At 39.1% G+C, this 18886-nt stretch overlaps 2 protein-coding genes and 1 long non-coding RNA gene across 7 annotated transcripts in view; 2 read left to right on the forward strand and 1 right to left on the reverse strand.

Annotated features, from left to right (window-relative positions):
• The window catches only part of LOC123986892, a 33768-nt gene extending 26214 nt beyond the window's left edge, over positions 1–7554 (reverse strand). The window contains exons 1-3 of one of the 5 annotated variants that reach the window (XR_006829007.1): positions 7414–7554; positions 2597–2763; positions 1249–1359 (exon numbers count right to left, since the gene is read on the reverse strand). This is a non-coding gene — a long non-coding RNA (uncharacterized LOC123986892). Of the gene's footprint in view, positions 1–1248; positions 1360–2596; positions 2764–3143; positions 3173–4828; positions 5027–5849; positions 6167–6268; positions 6480–7413 lie in introns of those variants that run through there. The other 4 variants (XR_006829008.1, XR_006829005.1, XR_006829006.1 and 1 more) reach the window with 4 other exon arrangements.
• ngfb (nerve growth factor b (beta polypeptide)) lies at positions 1186–4628 on the forward strand. The gene is made up of 2 exons (XM_046075308.1): positions 1186–1212; positions 3833–4628. Exon 2 carries the CDS (start codon positions 3844–3846, stop codon positions 4447–4449), a length of 606 nt encoding a protein of 201 aa, XP_045931264.1. The 5' UTR covers positions 1186–1212; positions 3833–3843; the 3' UTR covers positions 4450–4628.
• Positions 7555–12639: 5085 nt separating the features above from the next.
• tspan2a (tetraspanin 2a) overlaps positions 12640–18886 on the forward strand; it is a 10338-nt gene continuing 4091 nt past the window's right edge. The window contains exons 1-2 of the mRNA XM_046028963.1: positions 12640–12759; positions 15857–15959. Of these exons, the coding sequence (XP_045884919.1) occupies positions 12691–12759; positions 15857–15959 (172 nt within the window). The 5' untranslated portion in view covers positions 12640–12690. The remainder of the gene's footprint in view (positions 12760–15856; positions 15960–18886) is intronic.

Consider the following 18886-nt stretch of genomic DNA (forward strand, 5'->3'; position numbering starts at 1 on the left):
CACTATGGCTGAGAACGATTAGAGATCATAGACAGAGCATAAGTCACAATAGCAGCGTGGCTGGTTTGTGAAACAGCCTGTCCTGCGATTGAAAGGTCACAGGTTAGAATCCCATAACAGCCAGAGACCACCTTTGTTGAGGTGCCTTAAAGCAAGAACACTTCCTGTGCCACATTCTTTAAAGGAGTACACTGGTGTCATTTAGATTTACGGTCCATTTGCTTCTGTTTATACTGTATATATCTGACTCTCTTTTCATTTTGCGAGTGTGCCATTACCTTCTGTTGTCAGAAGATAATGGCACACACTGTTTTCTTACTTCCTCAGCTGTGCATGAAAGTAACTACTTGCAAAGATACCCTAAATTTTAAATATTACACTGTTGGAATATGACTGAGTTTTGTAAGGCAAGATGTCTTCAGGGATTATTTCTGTGAGTGTCAGGTGTTTGACACCAAGTTAAGTGTAACAACTCTTAGTCTGCTGACACTTGAGTACAATGACAAAACGATCAAACTGAATGACAAAAACAAAATTACGGCTTCTGGTTTACTGTGATGGATCATCTTGCTTGAATGGTGGCTGCGTTTCATCACTGCACAAAAAATGAATCATGGCACTCTGAATGTAGGAAATCACACCTATTGGAATAATTGAACAGTGAGACAGAACAGCCATATCCTGATGTAAGAAAATCTTACGCGGCGTTGACGCCTCTCCAACCCCTCTGGTGTGTGTACCTTAAACATTTATATGTCTTGCTATATATCTGTCTTGTAAAGTACAGGAGTGTTAAAGTCTCAACAAACCTGCCAAAACTCAAATACTAAGGAATGCTGACAGAGTTTACAATGTTAATATTAAACTACAAACCTCATGTTTCCACTCTAGATAATCAACGTTATGCAGGTCTGCTTCTTTATTTCGGTATGTTCTGTATGCGAGGATCTGGTGAGCGGGAATAGCATATTAACTTTCTCTTCCCGCATCAGTCTCACAAAGAATCTGTTTACAGTGGGTTTATGAGCCGGGTGAGACACTTTCTCTGCTCGTCTCTCGACAGGGATACTGAGTGGAGGCAGAGGAGGGCAGAGGTGTGCTGGATGGGAGCCGCAACTGGGCCTGATGGGAGGAGCCCAGAACGCAGTGAGCTCTAATCACGTCCTCTAAAAGCCACCAAGGTGCTACAGTTCATGTGGAGACACTGAAAAGGTATAGAGATAGAGGTTTGGGGTGCGGTTAGCTCACTTGGTAGCGCGTATGAGTCCTTAATAAAGCGGTCCTTGTTTGAGTCCAGCCTGCGACCCTTTGCAGTATGCCTGTCTGTCTCCCACATTTCCTGTTTATCGTTGGCTGTCTCTGAGAGATGGAGATAAGGTCATAGTCAAAATGATGTGTCCTATCAATCGATGCAGCAGCATTTAGATCTGTCAGTCAAACCTTGTTTTGGGTTACAAACACAAATACAAGCAAGTAATACTTTTCATTTTTGCTAATTTTGCCATGTTGAAAATCTAATAAAACCGTGCTTCCTCTCTATGTGAGACACCCTAAAATGAGTCCAGTTTAGGTTTAGTAGAGACTTTAAAGTGATATGTTGTTGATATGTGCAAAAACATTTTAAAAAGCTAGAGTTATGTGAAATCCTTAACATCTCCTGGATATCAATTAACATATAAAGAGGGATGCAGTAATTTCGTAGGAAACAGACATAGGCCAAATGACACAGCAATTTAAACAAAAAAACAAACTGGAGCAGGGAAGACTGCTGGTTGAAGAGGTGTATCAGAGAAATCATATATAATAATATAAAAGATTTATTCTTATTATTTTCTCCTCTGATACATGCAATGAAGAAAAATTATCTAACAGTCTATCAAATGTTCAAATCAAATGCAAATAATTGGCTTAAACGACCCTATTCTGTATTTTATTTATTGGTCGTATAGCGTATTATTCATCTTAACCAATAATATCTTCAACACGTCTCAGAAGGTGTGCACCTCTGTTTCTGTACTGCAGTCATTTCTACTCTTAATCAACTTCAGAAGTAGTACTTCTCAAGTACTCTCAGTTTTAGTATTTTTAAGTTGTAAGAAATATGATAGCTTTTGTTCTCAAAAATGTGAGTTGGTATGAAGAATCTTAATTTTTGTCTCCGCTTAAATAAAAAATTCCACTTTAAGCAGTTTGCTAAACATAGGTCTTGACCTATACCCACAAATCAACAGTCCCACTTAACAGAGCTTTTTCACTGCAGATAGAGATTTAACACAGGAAATGCACAGGTGTAATATATAACATTATTTAAGGCATTCAGGTGTCCCAGTAAACAAACAGTATAATACCAGAGATCTAAAAGAATTAAATAGAAGGCATCCATAAATACTGTTATTTATTATGTGTTTTTCTGCTATGACATGTAAAGATATCTGCTGTCAAAACAGACAAGACATTTGTGCTAAAGTAAAATCTCCAGCGGGCCTAATAGTTGACATATTTGCTTTACATATAATAATCATAATACATATGATGCATGTCCTATAGAGTTTTAGTAAAATACTTCAGGTAGCGATTTAAGCATTAATTTACATACCTATAAACAAAAAGAGCCTTTTGCCACCGGGGAGGTGCTGTCCTCATTTAAAGTTTTGTTTTCCTTTTCATCACCCTTTTCTTGTGCTTGACTCCAAAGGTTTTTGCTGTTTTCTCACTGGATGAATGTTTCCTGCTTCCTGCTGTAAAGCAAACTTCCTGTGGGTCCTACAGCAATTCAAAAAGGCAGATAATGTAAAAAATAAATTAAAAAGTCTAATTTTAAAAAAAGAATAGCGAACAGTCTCCTCTGCAGTGGTGCTCTCTATTTCTAGAAATTATACTAATCATCTTACAATTGATGCAGTAATGATTTCTTTTTCATGTCCAAATGTTGCACCACACACAGGAAGAGAGAGCAGAGAAGCGAGGTGTGAGACTCTAACCTGAATTGGACAGACCTCACAAGCATTGACTGATGTAATCAAAGCTCACATTATGTACTTTTGTACAGGCTATGATTTTTCTTTTGATTTGTTGTGCCAACAATGTTAATTCACGAGCAATCACCCCAACACCTCAGGAAACATAGCATGTAATAAACCTACCTGACAGAGCCTGCTAGCAGAGCCATCACAGGTGTTAACACGCCTCTGAATCCCTGATGTACCGGGTTAAATACAGAACACAGCCTGTCAATTTATGCAAGCCAGTAAAGACAGATGTTGTGTTGTGGTGTGTGGAGTCGCAGTATGATGAAAAGATAATGGTATCAACCCAATGGGATTTCACAACAGTGTCTCGATTCCTGTGGATTATGTGACACCTATTTTCATGAATATCTTGCATGTACAAGGTCTATTCATGTATATGATATTCTTTACTGTTCCACAAGGGGAATTCAGGTCTGTGTTTCTAGAGAATAATAAAAAAAATCCCTGCTTATCTTTGGATATCTTATCTGTGGATATCTTTGGAATCAAGAAGCATCCTGCCTCCTTATGTTGACTTTCTGCTTATTTATCTTCCTCCTTTGCTACCGTTTTATGGCCACTAGAGGTCGCTACCACAATAAATGCAAATAAAAGATTACATGGTTATTTATTTGTCATAATAGAAAGCAAGGTTGTATTACGCTAAGAAAGTTTGTAGTCCCTTCATGCTATACACAGAACTTTACAGATAGTTAAATGCGTCTAATATGGGTCGTAAGAACGTGCTGCACAAACAACCTATACTGTGATTTTTCTGATGAGGACTGTCTCTAATCTACCAAAGTGCTTGTTGACACCCTCAGGTTGTGTGCCCATGAGGTCGTCCATGCTGGTCCTGTTCCTCCTCTTCATTGCCCGGGCTGTGGCTGCCATCGGAGGAGACACGTGCACCGCCCCAACAGCACAGCAGAAGGATCCAGCCAATAACGCTAACTCCATCCCCACAGTGGACCCTAAACTCTTCACCAAGCGCCGCTACCTCTCACCCAGGGTGCTCTTCAGTGCTCATCTCCCCGATGCAGAGCCAACGGGGTCGAAGGATGCTGGTCGAAGGACCCGCAGGCGAGCAGGGCAGCCTCAGCACCGTGGAGTTTACTCAGTGTGTGAGAGCATCAGTGTCTGGGTGGGCAACAAGACCAAAGCCACAGACATCTCTGGCAATGAGGTGACAGTGCTGCCGGATGTGAATATCAACAATGTAAACAAGAAGCAGTACTTCTTTGAGACAACGTGTCACAGCACCCGCTCAGGAAGCTCTAGCTGTCTGGGAATCGATGCAAGACACTGGAACTCCTACTGCACCAACTCACACACTTTTGTACGAGCGCTGACTTCGTTTAAGAACCTGGTGGCATGGAGGCTCATACGTATCAACGTGGCCTGTGTGTGTGTGCTGAGCCGCAAGTCATGGCGGCAGTGAAGACATAGCGTGTACATCACACACACGATAACACACTCTCTTCTTCACCTCTCACTCTCTGCACAAAGTAAATTATTGGTATACGTCAAAGTTTCAGGACTGCATGTATATACACCAGGCCTGGGTCAAACAGTATCTGCCACTGGTTTGTAACTATTGTATTTACCCGTTTAGGAGTACCAAACATAAGGGGGTTGTTGCTTTGTCACTTAGCTTCTGACAGTATTTATTAAACTGCTAAGAATTACACTGAGGAGCTCCACCAATTATACACATCAAAGTCTTTTACAGGGCTTGGAAATCCTACTGCATATGTATAAAAAGTTTTATAAAGCTTTTTGTGGCTCCAGAGGGAGCTGTATTAAGTCTGATAAATTACCTCAACTGACGTCACATTAGGCAGCGTGGGTTGGAGCTAAAGACCAGTTTGAAAATAAAAACAATTCTAGGGGATGTGGAGTTAGAAAGAAGTGAGCTAACCAGACCTCTGCAGCCCACTACTCATCTCTCCTTGAGGCCAGTGGCTCGAGGCTACATAAGTCGCTACAAACATAACCATAACACGCCGGAATGTCCGGCTGAACTGCCTGCAGTCAAGTTGCATTGTGGGTAATGTAGGCACCAGCAGTTTTGACATAGGAGAGGAACGCATGGAACATCTGCGGTTCTGCTGCATGAATTTTCAACAACATCAACTTTTTTTCTGCACATTTATATAAGAACAACATTATAGGGGTGCAATGCTAAATCAGTGGAGTACTCTTAAGAAACAGATTTATCAAGCGACTTGTTAATGTAAAATTAAACTTTAGGAGCAACTCTTGATTGACATGATTGATCACATGTATGCTATGAGCAGGAGCATCAGAAAAAAGAAATTAACCAAGAATCCTTAATATGTCCATTAGCAATTGCCATGTGGAATAACAATCAAATATATTTATAATAGATACTGAGGGATAGATGTGTGTTAAATAGGAAATTGGCTACAATAAAAATAAAAAGCAAATCAAACTCAGCAGCGGCTGGTATAGGCTACAAGGTAAATCAGGAGTACCACACTGACAAGTGCAGACATTGAAGATGCATGAAAAGTGATTTCAATCAAATCAAAGCCAGCTTTATACTTCTAGTTAGTAGCACTAATGATTGCAAAAAGGAAAGAAGTACATTTCACCTCTCAACTAACTCCTCAGGTCAAGCAGTTTACTTGCATTTGAAGGATAATGGACATATTATGGATACAGAGGAAAGATGGTTTCAAAGAGGAGTGAAAGAAGCCATTTGCAGCAGAGTAGAGAAAAAATATCTCAACAGGGGAGGTGGTCTGCGACACCACTTATCACCCATCTACAATGCTGTCTTTTCATCCCTTCCCAAGAGATTGAACATACACTCACATTTGGCCTCATGAGACAATCCCAACCACGGTTGTTCAGACTTGGCCTCAGGTGACTTCAACAACCATGACGACTGCTGTTACAACAGCAAAGAGTGCCAGTATCCATCACCTTGATAACGACCCCCCAAAGAGGTTATATAGCTGAGACTCCCTGCCAGTCTGTCAGAACTGAAGAAGCCTCTTGGCTGAGAAGAAAAACGTCTCCAAGTATCTTCAATAAGTCCAATTGCCCTTGATTTTAACCCACCTTGGATGTTCTGAATTATATGTCACTTGACTAATGACATCATAAATCATGTTTCAGAATTTACATAATACATAATACTCATCAGCCATCAATCATAATACAGATCAGCCTTTCTCTGTGTATCAGAGGGAATGCAAAATGTATTTCTGAAAAAGAAATCCCACAGTTACCTTACAAGATCCGCCCCCCTGCACGCCACAGGTGATCCAGACTCGGAAAATTGTGACTGAAAGGAAATTAGTTTCAGCTGTCTGAGTGAAGGAAGGAAATTAAAAATAGCACTAGGGCCATACAGTGTCAATTTTAGCATTTAAAGTCTAGTTCCACATAACCAGGGGCCTAGCACAAAATTCTGGACCAGTCTCCCGTCTCCCTGCTCCCACACCTATTCATTCAACTATCTTCCCTCCACCTTATTATAACCCTGCACATGATCTTAAACCTTCTTTCTGCTTCTGCAGCAGGTTTAATTTAAACCTCAGATGATGAACTCCAGTGGCATTTAAGTGACTACTGCTGGACTCGGCAATGGTGGTTAAGAAACTACCTGATTTTGTTCAAGACAGCACAGGCCTTAATCCTTAAACCGCTGCTAACATAGTGAGAGAGCAACAGCCCCTAAGAGTTTTAGCACCACACAACAGTCATGCTGATTATAGTATTTTTTCTGCCACTCATCCTATACCACACCCCACCTATTCTAAGTAGACCAATGCAACCCACACATTTTGAAAGTACAATTTGACCCAGGTCTCATTTAAGAAATACTTCTGTTAAAACGTTGATGTTGATATTGTTATTTATTAAACACTTACATACGTGCACTGTGTGTTTTATGACATTTATTGTACGGTGCCTGCTGTTCCTGACTGAGTAAGCCTCTTGACACAAGAATAAATTTAGTTTTTTGGCCTAGATTGAAAAATGGACAGAAACCCCACATGGCTTCATTTTACTGCCAGTAATTTGGTGTTTTGGCTTTGCTCTGTGTTTTTTCTCCTGCTCTCCATTCTATAGTAGATATAAAACAAAAAGGAAAAAGACAAACTATGTTTCATCCGGCTAATAGTATCATGGCTTGGCATTTTCTTTGTTTTGGCAGTGACATTTCAGTGTTGTCAGTGCAAAACAAACTATACTCGAGGCATAACATCAGTATCAGTAGTGATTTTAGGCTCATTGCCCAATTTTGCATCACAGCTGACATTTAAGGTCTGATGTAAGCTCAGGGAACCTGGAGGTAAAGTGGAAACATAAACAAGAGGCTGCTGAAATAATGTTTCTGGAAAACAAGACTTTTAAGACAAGTACTCACATTCAAGTTGTCTCCATCAACTATAAATACTATTTCTTTAAAGCCCATTTGTTTAGTTTACTACTGATTTGTTTACCTCAAACGTCTCCAAAACAATAGGTGCGTTTGACTTAATGCAGCGCTGTGCAGTGCTGACTTAACATGATGCATGCTGGACTTAAAATAAGGCATGCTGTTTAGAAATTGTGTCCGACACCGGCGCTGCAAAACGTCACCATGTCGCATGACATTAAAACCTCGCGGGAGCAAGGCGGCTGCAGGCGCCGAGTTTCTTTGCAAACGACGCGAGATCAGTCATTGATCTCAGCTCACAGTAAGCTCGCGCAGGTAGAATGTGTCCAACTTGACGGCGCCGTTTTTATTTCCCGCCCCTGCAGACCAGGGCCGTTATGCTGCAGACTATCAAGCCGGCGAAAGTCCGCCGCCGTCATCTCTAACGTAATGCCGTAATGCCTCACAAAAATAACGCAGCACTGCCCTCTAGAGGTCAGAGGTTGGAACACGTCTTTAAATTAAACTTCATGTGTTATCATCATAGACTGTATAAAAGGTAAACATTTTATCTTATGTTAACATCATATATTTAATACTTTCGGTTAGGTATTATAAGGAGTGAAATTATAAAGTTAAAACTGTATAATTCTATACGTTGTCATGGATTGCATGCAAAACATCAGTTTGTTGCGCTTATAATTTTGAGTTTTACGAGAAAAATGCATGGTACTCTCACTTAAGTGCCAGCTTTGGAAAAAAGCTAAAAGCTTGTTAGTGAATATATGGACTGCGCGTGCGTCGTGCTCTTTTCACGTTCAGGCGATCTGCTTGAACAAAAGAGCTCTTCATCGTTCTTCGATATTTTTTTATAACACAGCTTAGAGGCGATAGATAAAGACAATGGCGTGTGGACAAAGACCTTATGGATACAAACTTCCATAAAACAGTATATTATCATTTTATCTTAACACATATAGGCCTATGTTTTTGTTGCTTTCTATTATCACAAATGAAAAGGCATTAGTCACAACTATAAAGCAGCAGTGTTTTTTCAGTGTTTCAGTACACAGATCTTTTACTTTCTTAAAAATACCATTACCACAGTGTAGAAATACTCTATTATAAGTAAAAGTCATGCATTCAAAATAGTATGGAAATAAAAGTACAAAAGCATCAGCGTACTCATTATGCAGAATGGCCCTTTTCAGAATATTGTATGTTAATGGATTATGATTATTTGTGCAGTCGTGTACAACACGACTATCATAATTTATTAGTTGTTCTTATTTGATATTATTAATCTCAATCTACAAAATAACCAGTAAATAAAGTTATCAAATAAATGTGGAGGGCAGTGTTTGCCTCTAAATTGTGGTGGAGTAGTATAAAGTAATAGACAATGAAAATAATAGTAATAGTAGTAATAGTAATAACAATACCTCAAAATTGTTCATAAGTACAGTACCTGAGTATATGCACTTACCTTCCACCACTGGAACGCAGGTAGGTTTGACATTAGATTAGATTTAGATTTAGATGATAAATACTTGTTACTGTAACATGTGATACTAAAAAGCACATTTGTATAAGTTTTATAATTAATTGAGTGTGATTCTTGACTTTTGATATAGTTTGACAAAATAATCTTATCTCTTGAAAAAGCTTGTGGAAGCAAGCTTATATAATAATAATAATAATACATTTTAAATGTAATGGCATACAAATGAAATTGGTCACATTTGGGACCACATAAATTCAGGAAGTGTAGACTACCTTCATATAAATGAGTGTAAACAAGCTATCAAACTGTATTTGCAATTCTCAGTCTGTCCACTGGATGGACACATTGAGGTGTCTAGTCCTGGTAATCTCTAAGGTTCCCACTCTGCTGCACTCTTGGTGACACAGATGCAAAAATATGGCCCTAGTTTTAACACACTGTGGTAAAAACACTGACGAGAAATGTAATTTACAAATTACTTGCAAGCCCTGTGTTTCAGGATAGATTTCAACTCTGTTTTGTCTTTGATAAAGTTGTTAATAATTAACTGATCTGATCTGTCTTTCAATTCAATTACTATTTTGGTATCACCAGACTGCCCATCTCTTCTGATGTGTCTTGGATCTTAAGGGTGACACATATGTGGGGATCAGGTTACATTATTTGCACCAGAATCAAGCCCTGTAGAGGAGGGTAAGGAGAGGGCGGCTGCGGAAGGATAATGAGATTTTGACTCCATTATACCCTGAGGATATGGTTTCAGTTTGGATGTACATCCACTGTGAAAATTACAGCTCTGAATTCATGACAGGCTTGGACCAAAGTGATATTAGGTTAACATTGATGCAGTTCAGTGATCTTATTCAGAGAAACTATCAATCATTTGTAATTAAACAGGGTACAATGGTCCATGTATCTATCCATCAAAAGGAGCAATGCTACTAATGTCATAAATTAATCCTTTTACATATTTTTGCTGACTCTTGTTGCTCCTGGAGTTGTCATCCGATAAATAGAGGAGGTAGTCAGTGATGTGATGTACTTCATGATCCACCCGTTTCCCTCCCACATCAATGCAGCAAACAAAGGCAGAGAGTGCCAGAGAGCGCGTGAACCCGAGCTGACCGCCCCCCCCCTGGCCGGCAGAGAACACACAGAAGAGCTTTGGTGAAGCTCCATATGCAGTCTTCATTCACGGATACTAGTTTGTATTCAGTGTGTAAAGCAACACTACAATACCATGTCTATGCATTCATGTTCAAATTATACAAATAGTTATTAAATATGTCTATATTAATACATGCAAAAGCAAATAGGTTGATTTTCACTGTGACATGTAACACTAAGGAATGCACAACAACTCTGCAACTCCCATTAGAGACAATGAGGTCATAGCCTTGGGATTGGGATTGGGATTGGGATTGGGATTGGGGGGGGGGGGGGTGTTAAGGTCAGTATATTTCATTTTAATATATATTCTAATAGATTTCAATGTACTGTATTTATTTTTAGACAAACAGAAAACAGTGTTTATTTTGTGTACACAAATTATTACTCAGTCAACATCCAAAAGATCCAAAAGAAGAGAATTACTTTAATGTAATAAATTTTCATATCTTGTGAATGCAAATTATTGTCCTCTAACTTCGAATGCTAACATGCTCACAGTGACAATGCTAATAATGATGTTTAGCATGCATTAAATGCCTTAGTTTAAATTGAGGCTGATAGGCATTGTGCATGTTGTCATAAACCAGGGGTTTAAAAGCTCGGATAAAGGCAGCCACCAAAAGTACTGGAACACTTACGCATTACTTTTATGACATCCCATTATAAGTCTATATGTATTATTATGGAGTTGCCAACCAGAAGAGCATTTATGAGGTCAGACACTCATGTTGGACAAGAGGGCCTGGCTCGCAATCTCCGTTCTAGTTCATCACAAAGGTGTTCAATAGGGTTGAGGTCAGGGATCTGTGTGGGCCAGTCAAGTTCTTCCCCACCAAACTGGGAAAACCATTTCTTAATGGAGCTGGCTTTGTGAACTGGGATATTGTCAATCTGAAACAGCAAAAGGTCAAACATAAACTGTTGGAAGAACTAATGTCTAAAATTGTATGTTATAGTATTAAGATGTCCCTTAACAAAGACCACAACATGGTCTTTGTTACTCCAACCACAAATGTCAAAACTTGTGGTGGCACTATAGAAGAGCATCACCAAAGTCAATGGGATTCATCACATGGGGACCATGAATGTCTGTACTGAATTTAATCAATCCAATAGTTGTTGAGATTTTTGCACCAAAGTGGTGCACCAACCAACAAACCACATTGCTATCCCCAAGTCATCCCTCCGGACTTTGGGGCTCCGTGGGATTCAGCTAAGAAGTAAGTTAAAGAGGCTTAGAAACTAAACACAGGTTTTATGTGCATACTGTACACATGTTGATATTTCCACAATAAACACAGGTATCAGTGGTGTGGTGTACATGCAGGTTTAAAAGTGTCTCTGTCAGAACTAAAGGATCACTTAGTGTATAAACTCTTGTCCAACTTTCAATGCCAAGGTCATGTAGGTATGAAAAGCGAAAGTGAAAATGTAATTTCGCCTCCCACTGTCTGCCCTGAAGACTTTTATCTTATACAATACCTTATTGTGGTTACAGGCATTTATTTGCACATCCTTGTCGTCAAGCATATCGTAAGAAGTAGACAACTGAGTAAAACACAAAAATCAAACAATTACTTTGACTTCTCTAAGTAGATAATTAGCCCGCCAGATATTCATGGCAGGAACACGGCAAGCTTATTAGCCGTAGCTAGCCTATTAGCATAATGTAAAAACGTAGAAATAACCTTGTATACATCATTGACCACGTTAACTCAATGAAGGGAAGCTTTACGCGTCTTCACTTAATCCAAATCTTCATGAACATTTAAATATACAGCAGCTAACGTTTTAAGAAACTATTAGAATATTAGTCCGCTGTGTAGCCTAAACATTATACAGGTCCTTTCAGACATAGGCTGTGAATTAACAAAAAAAACATTATTTTATTAAACATATATCATTCTTATGTTGAACTTAAACGTATTTAATGAACTTAAACTGTATAACTGAGTGATGACAGCGACACCTGCAGTGGTCCCAAAGACCCTCAGGGGTCCTTGTGGTCAGGCTCTGGGTGTCCTCAGCACACTGAGTTGTAGGCTATTATTAAAAAGTAGAACAAAAAAAAATAGGGACTGCAAACAGATGGCAGCAGTTTCACATCTCCCACCCACACTGTTATATAATTTGATATGTATTCATATCTAAAAATACATTTCCTTTACAAATGAGGTTAAATGGATGAAATCTGATTAATCAAGGGTCTTACTTGGGGAATTTAATCTTTGATATAACAGTTGCCAAATCATGCACTTTTATCACCGTGCTAAACCCCCAAGAAATGATATTACATAGGCTACAAAAATGAACCCATCCTTATGTTGTTGGGAACCTCCTGCAGTCTCGCTCCCAGGGGTCCCAGATCGTCCCTGAAGCCACCCTCGGGTAGGCTATCTCTCAGCACACATTGGATATGCAGCCTACTCGCGGATGGGCGGTGCAAGGCAGGCTGTGCAGCTTGTGCGCATGTGATGTAGCGGTGCAGGTCATCATCATTATCATTATTGCATGGTTTGATGTCCAACTGGAAGAAGCGAGGATTTGCAAAATAGCAGCGTTCAGAGGACATCGCGCTTCAGACCGGAGACGCCGACAGATCAGGTGACATCATGAGCAAAGTGCAGGGCGGGATGAAATGCGTGAAATATCTGCTTTTCGTTTTCAACTTCATCTTTTGGGTAAGTCCGCTTTACTAACGGTTTGCATAGAAACCTCGTTGTTGCTGTTTTAAAATGTTTTGAACAGCCTCTCACCTTTATTTAAATTATTTTGTTAGAGGAGCCGATATGTGTTTGATTCATTTATTTTAAATGGTTATCAGGCTTTGTTTGTATGTGGAAAACCTGTTAGTGCTCCGCCTTATCCGAGTGTTTACATGTTCAACATACTGCAGGCATACAGTCTGTCTGTTGATGCTGTTAGATATGGTTTTCAATTAACCTGGTTTCTTGATACACTGGGGAACTGGAGTCTTCATTGTGCACACTGCCTCTGCAAACTACTCTCTGACTCTCTACTGTTTTTCTTAATTCTCAAACCAGTCCTGTGTTAGCTATGTTATCAACCATCTTATAGTCATCTAAATCCATTATGAACCGCTAATAACCTCATTACAGCTCTTAAAGGATCCTTTCTCTATGTACTGCTTGAAATAATTACTGAGTAAATACAATTACAGCCTGTAAGCCACTAAGCCTTTTATGTAGTATGTAATGTACCATTGTCATCCTGCAGCTCAGGGTGTTGCTACTTTTCCAACACACCCACTGCTTACATCTTCTCTCATGGTTTGGCAGTACTGTGACTTTCCTTTCTTCAGTTTACAGACATGGTTAATCTGTTCTAGTCTTAATCTGAGCATCATGGAGGGTTTTGTTTTGGGCTGTTAGATCTGCTCAGATAAACTTACCTGTGGATTCACTTGCGATTTTCTGTGCAGTGGCGCCTTATTATCTGTGTTTGTAGTGGGAATACACATTTGGTAAACATGGTTTAGCGCCATGGTTTCCAACAGTTTTGGCTTCTAACCCCTTAAAACAAAGCTACTGTTTGTGTTGTGATCCCTCATCACAGGTTGTGGACATACGCAAACTGTTAGACCAAAGAGTGAATGAAAGATTCTTTCTTTTCGGGTTGTTTTATTTTAATCATTTTGAGTGACCCAAATAAATTAAATAATCCAAGAAAAAAGTTCGAAAAGGTTTTCTGCTTTCCCATTCAGTTAAACATCTCTCAATCCTGCAAACTTGTTCTGCAACCCTCTGGGGGTCCTGACACCCAGGTTGTGGACCACTAGAACAACATCATCGTCAGTTTAAGCTCCCACTTCAGATTACAGATACATGTGTTTTGCTTAAATTACTCCTTTGTGTTAATTCAGCATTAGTTCTACGTTTCAGTTTTGAAAAAACAGTAAATGAAAGGACTGCAACTAACAATTGACTAATCTGCCAATTATCGTCTTGTCAATAAAATGTGTAAAATTAGCAGCAAATGCTCATTACAGTTTCCTAAAGCCAGAGGCAATGTCTTCAAATCGCTATTTTTGTCTGAAAAAAGAGGCTAAAAGAGATTCAATTAATTGTCACAGAGGACAAATAAAAGCAGCACATCATCACAACTGATAAACTGGAACCAGGTACCATTTGGTATTCTTGCTTGAAAAAGGACTTAAACAATCAATTGATCAATTACCACTTATTACCAATAGCTGCAGATTCATTTTATCGAGTAATCCACCAACTGTTTCAGCTCTAGATGTTATTACAAACTCTTGCAACTGTTGTGGATTGATGGACATTTTTTACCGCTAAACGATACAGTATATGTGGATCCAAACGGCTGCATTGACTCATATGTGCTCTGTAAGACGATCACTTGTCTTACCAAAACAGACAGCGGCCTCTTTGTTTAGGAGTTTCGGGACTGAAAGCGGAGCTGTTGTGGTTGGAGCCAAAAGGGGCGTACAGTACGTGTCATTTTGGGGTGCAGCGCCAAACAAGCAGCCGATGCCAGTGTGAGTTACATCACCCAGGCACTGTGAGGCTGGCACAGCCTGTGGCTGAAATGCACCATGGGAGATGGACCACTGATGCTGTGATGCTACCGTTTAGATGTGATATTTTGATGGTCCATATGGAAACACGAGCTGCTGTTACTAATTGTTTGGGTCGTCAGTAGTTGCAGATCCATTGAGTCGAGAAAAGAAACCATAGATTGAACAGACAGCTTTGATTACGACATGTTTGCCTCCCAGAATTTGATTTCTTAGAGTTTGCTGTTAAAAGTTTAAAGGTTAAGGTGATTTTTTCACCTGGAAACTCTTATCTAATCAGATATCATATCAGATATATAAGCTACAGAAAGAGAACGAGAAATATAGGTTGGAATTTAGATTTCCACCTGTTTATAATTTGTTCAAATTTGGATTTGTTGTGTCAAATGTTGTAGAACTGTTTTTTAGTTATATATAAAATCTCTTGAAAAGACTATCCTTTAGCGATATACACTAATAACATTTAGTATTAAAACCCTTCATCTGTCTTTTAATTGAATATAACATCGGCAGTTTAAATCAAATAATGCCAGTTAGCTGTATGTAAAAAGTCAGAAAAATGAGCTTTCTCACGGTGACACCTGGGTTCAATCCAAAACGGTTTATTTATGGTCAAGCTGTCCCAGGGTGCAATGATGTCCTCTTAATGTTGTGACAAATACATCAGACACATCATACCTGATATTCTGTTTCTCAGCTTAGACTATACATCACCATAGTGCCATTAAAGTATTACTAAGATTGTTGCATTGGATTTTTTCTTATATAAAAAAATTGAATTCATAAAAATAACTATTCTTTTGGCACATATGCAGCCAACGATCTGTATGAACAAGTCTGAAACTATTGGATTTTTTTAAAAACCTGGTGATGCGTTAACATTTCTGGCAGCAGTTTGTTTACAATAAACATAAGAAAAAACGAGCAGTGAGTGTCAAGAGCCACTTCGCTGACAAGACAAAGACAAGCGCAACACCTGCAGAATCTTAATCAACAGACAAAAAGCCAAAGGAAAAAAAAAAAATGACGGGCCTCGGTGGTAAACTTCGAAGGGATTAGCGGGCAAACATGCCATAATGTTTAGAACTTATCACAAAAGACAGGACTTTAATCTTAAAAAACAAGGACCACATTTCAAGAAAGTTCAAGTGTGAATTGCTATTCTGCAAAAGTGTGTAATTATGACATGAATACTGATTATATACGTTATCATTCCTCAGCTGTCGGGCCTGTTCGTGCTGGCTGTGGGACTTTGGCTCAGGTTTGACCCAGAAACAGTGGAGCTACTGACAGGCGATGGCGCCCCTTACACCTTCTTCATAGGTACGTGCAGCCTCCAATCAAACCTGACCTCATGCCTACAGATCATAAAATATGGAGCGACATAATGAAATTTGAAAATTTGAATTTTGAAAAATAAACTCAGGTCTCATTTAGACACCGGGTCTGGTTTTTATAGAAGTTCTTTGGATGTATAGAACCTCTTAAAGCCCACCAGGTCGCCCACTTGAGCTAGTACTAAACTGCTCACACGCATACAAATATAAATGTTTAAATTTATGTCAGTATGGACACGTTACGTATCATTAGATTGGTTAGATTCTCCGCAATTATATATAATAGTTCAGTTCATTTTATGGAAACAACAGGCACCAAAGTATAATTCATTCAGATTTATCGGCATGGTAAACAAGAGAGACGAAAAATTGATTATTCATATTCCTTTAGTCCGTAAGGTTCCACCGTTCAAAAGAATTTAAATGTTTTTTCATAATAATCAATCCAAGTTCAAATAACTACGATAACCTTCAGCTTTCATCCTTTCTAAGGTAGGCTACCACAACTTTGATATGGGGCTTTCTCTCTCTCTCTGGGCATCAGGTTGGCCTGTGCGCTGTCTCTCTGAGCTAGATCAAATTAATGATTCGTAACTGATATGTTATTCTATCGCCTAATTTTTATACAAGTAATATTCATTCTGGTTTAAATAAACAGTTTTATAGTAGCCTATTTCCCATCTTTGCAAAGCAAGAGTTTTGTGTGAAATGATGTTTGCAAGTATCAAATGTGGGTGAGTGAATTTATTTATGTATTTCTTTTTGGGTATAAAATAAAGAAATGTGTAAAAACGTGTAAAAACAAACATTTCTATATGTCCCCAAATCAATCTGTTTTGAGGGCAGTATTAGATTTCATGCTTGATGACGTCAGGTTTTATGGTACATTGTAAAAATAAATCAACAAACCCTTGTTAACTTCTCTGAGGATTCCCCACCGCCATTTTAACTCACTTTTCTTAGTGGTTTCAACCATCATTTATATCCTTACTTAATAGCCCCATTTTAAATCCTCAGATGTGCCACCACAACGCTGACGTGACAGATGGTGGGAAGTGCCGAGGAGAAGTGAAAGAGTGCATTTCAAATCATTATTGCCCCATTAGTAGGTAGTGCTCCAGTTTGTGGGTTTATGGAGAGAATTGCAAATTTTCCTTGATTTTCCTTTTTCTGGAATAATATTAATTGATCAGTCAGAGATGCTCAAACAATGACAAATGGACCACAGCCTCTAACTGATTAATGAACAGCTCAGTGTCTCTGCTGAAACATCTTATATGTTTGAAGCACTTTGTACTCAGGTGGCTTTTGATTGATATTCAGTGACGAGTTCCTTTTACAGAGCTCAGAATAAAACACACAGTATTTGACATGATTAAAACTTACAGTAGACTAGACAAACACCCTTCAGTGTGCAGTAGTGTTGCAGTACTCCCTACAATAGGCCTTCTCTCTCTCTCTTTCTTTCTCTGCGTAAGAGTGGATGATTAGAATGAAGCCTATTCTTGTTACTCCAGTTTAGACCATGACCTAAAATGGTGACTTCACTTCATCAGCTCTCTGCTGTGCTTTCATGGAACTGGCTGCCTCCCTTAGGACATGAATAGCAGGTCGGGTGGGGCATGTGAAAGGACTCTATCCTGAAGACTCATTTAATAGCAGTCATAATACTGTACCATGCAGGGCGTGTTTGTATAGAGTAGCTTTTAAAAATGTGAGAAAGAAAGGCACAGTGGGATCAAGTTTTTAAAAAAGTAATATGATAAAAGCCTAATTGCAAGAAACACTTTGCCAAGAATACAGCCTAAAAAACGTTACAGTAAACACTCAATATAAACTTAAACTACGTAATGCTGTCATGCACAGCATGCAAGATATTATTCAAGGTGTCGCTGAGCTACAATTTACTTATGTTCTCACAATTATCTGCTTATGCAAACTACTGTAGGTGAGATCATTTTTGTTCAGTTTGGTTTTATTTGACATGCAAATACCAGACCTTATCAGAGCTTGTCCAACTTGTCTCACACATTTCTAATGTGCACACTTACTTAAGTACCTCAGTGTACCTTATTGTACTTCACTACACATTGCCACGCAATATTGCACTTTTCACTCCACTACCTTTACAATTACTTTGCAGATTAAGATTTAACTTACAAAAGATAATCTTAAAACATCTATTGCATCTTTTTATAGATTAAACTGCCCAATAAATAAAGCTGTCAGAATAATCTACAACATTAAAATGCATCAGTAATAATAATCCACTAACGTATATTGAAACACTGAAAGGGGACGATCTGCAATGAGTACTTTAAGTACCTTTTGCTGATAATACTTCTGTAATTTTAGTTTGAATGCAGAACTTTTACTGGGTAAAAGTGTTGCTACTTTTACTCAAGAAACGACTGCACAAGCACTGATCTGTCCTGGAGCGGCGCTTGATGTAAGGCAACAACAGACTGCAACAGATTGCTGAATGCAAAGTTATCAATTCATCTACATATCTGAAAGAGCGTGCATAAGATCGACCGGCAGTCTTACTTAGGAGCCTTAGCAACAAAATAAATATCATCATGAGCTTCCTGAGCAGAATGGTAGAGTCCACATTTACCTCTAGCAAAGAGGCTAAACAGAGCAATACCATAATTAAAGCTGCAAGCAGCGTTGGGCGGGCCCTCGCACTTGTAGCGCGTCCGCGCGTGAGCCGGCCGAGTTGCACATTCTGGAGCTCTGCCGGTGCGGCTGTGAATTTCCTACGCGGTTCCGACGCCGCATGAAGGTGTTATATGTCACTTCCTGTGTCCCCTACAGCACACATTTCATCGTTACTGTGTGTTAGAGCATGGGAGAACAGTGGATACTTTTAATACAGCCCACACCCCTAATACTGTGTAACTATAACAAGTA

Source organism: Micropterus dolomieu, linkage group LG18, assembly GCF_021292245.1.
Source record: "Micropterus dolomieu isolate WLL.071019.BEF.003 ecotype Adirondacks linkage group LG18, ASM2129224v1, whole genome shotgun sequence".
In the NCBI taxonomy this organism is placed as follows: Eukaryota; Metazoa; Chordata; class Actinopteri; order Centrarchiformes; family Centrarchidae; genus Micropterus; species Micropterus dolomieu.

Bases quoted from the DNA above. Each gene is read 5' to 3' on its own strand.
- ngfb (XM_046075308.1), top strand. From the start codon at position 3,844: ATGAGGTCGTCCATGCTGGTCCTGTTCCTCCTCTTCATTGCCCGGGCT.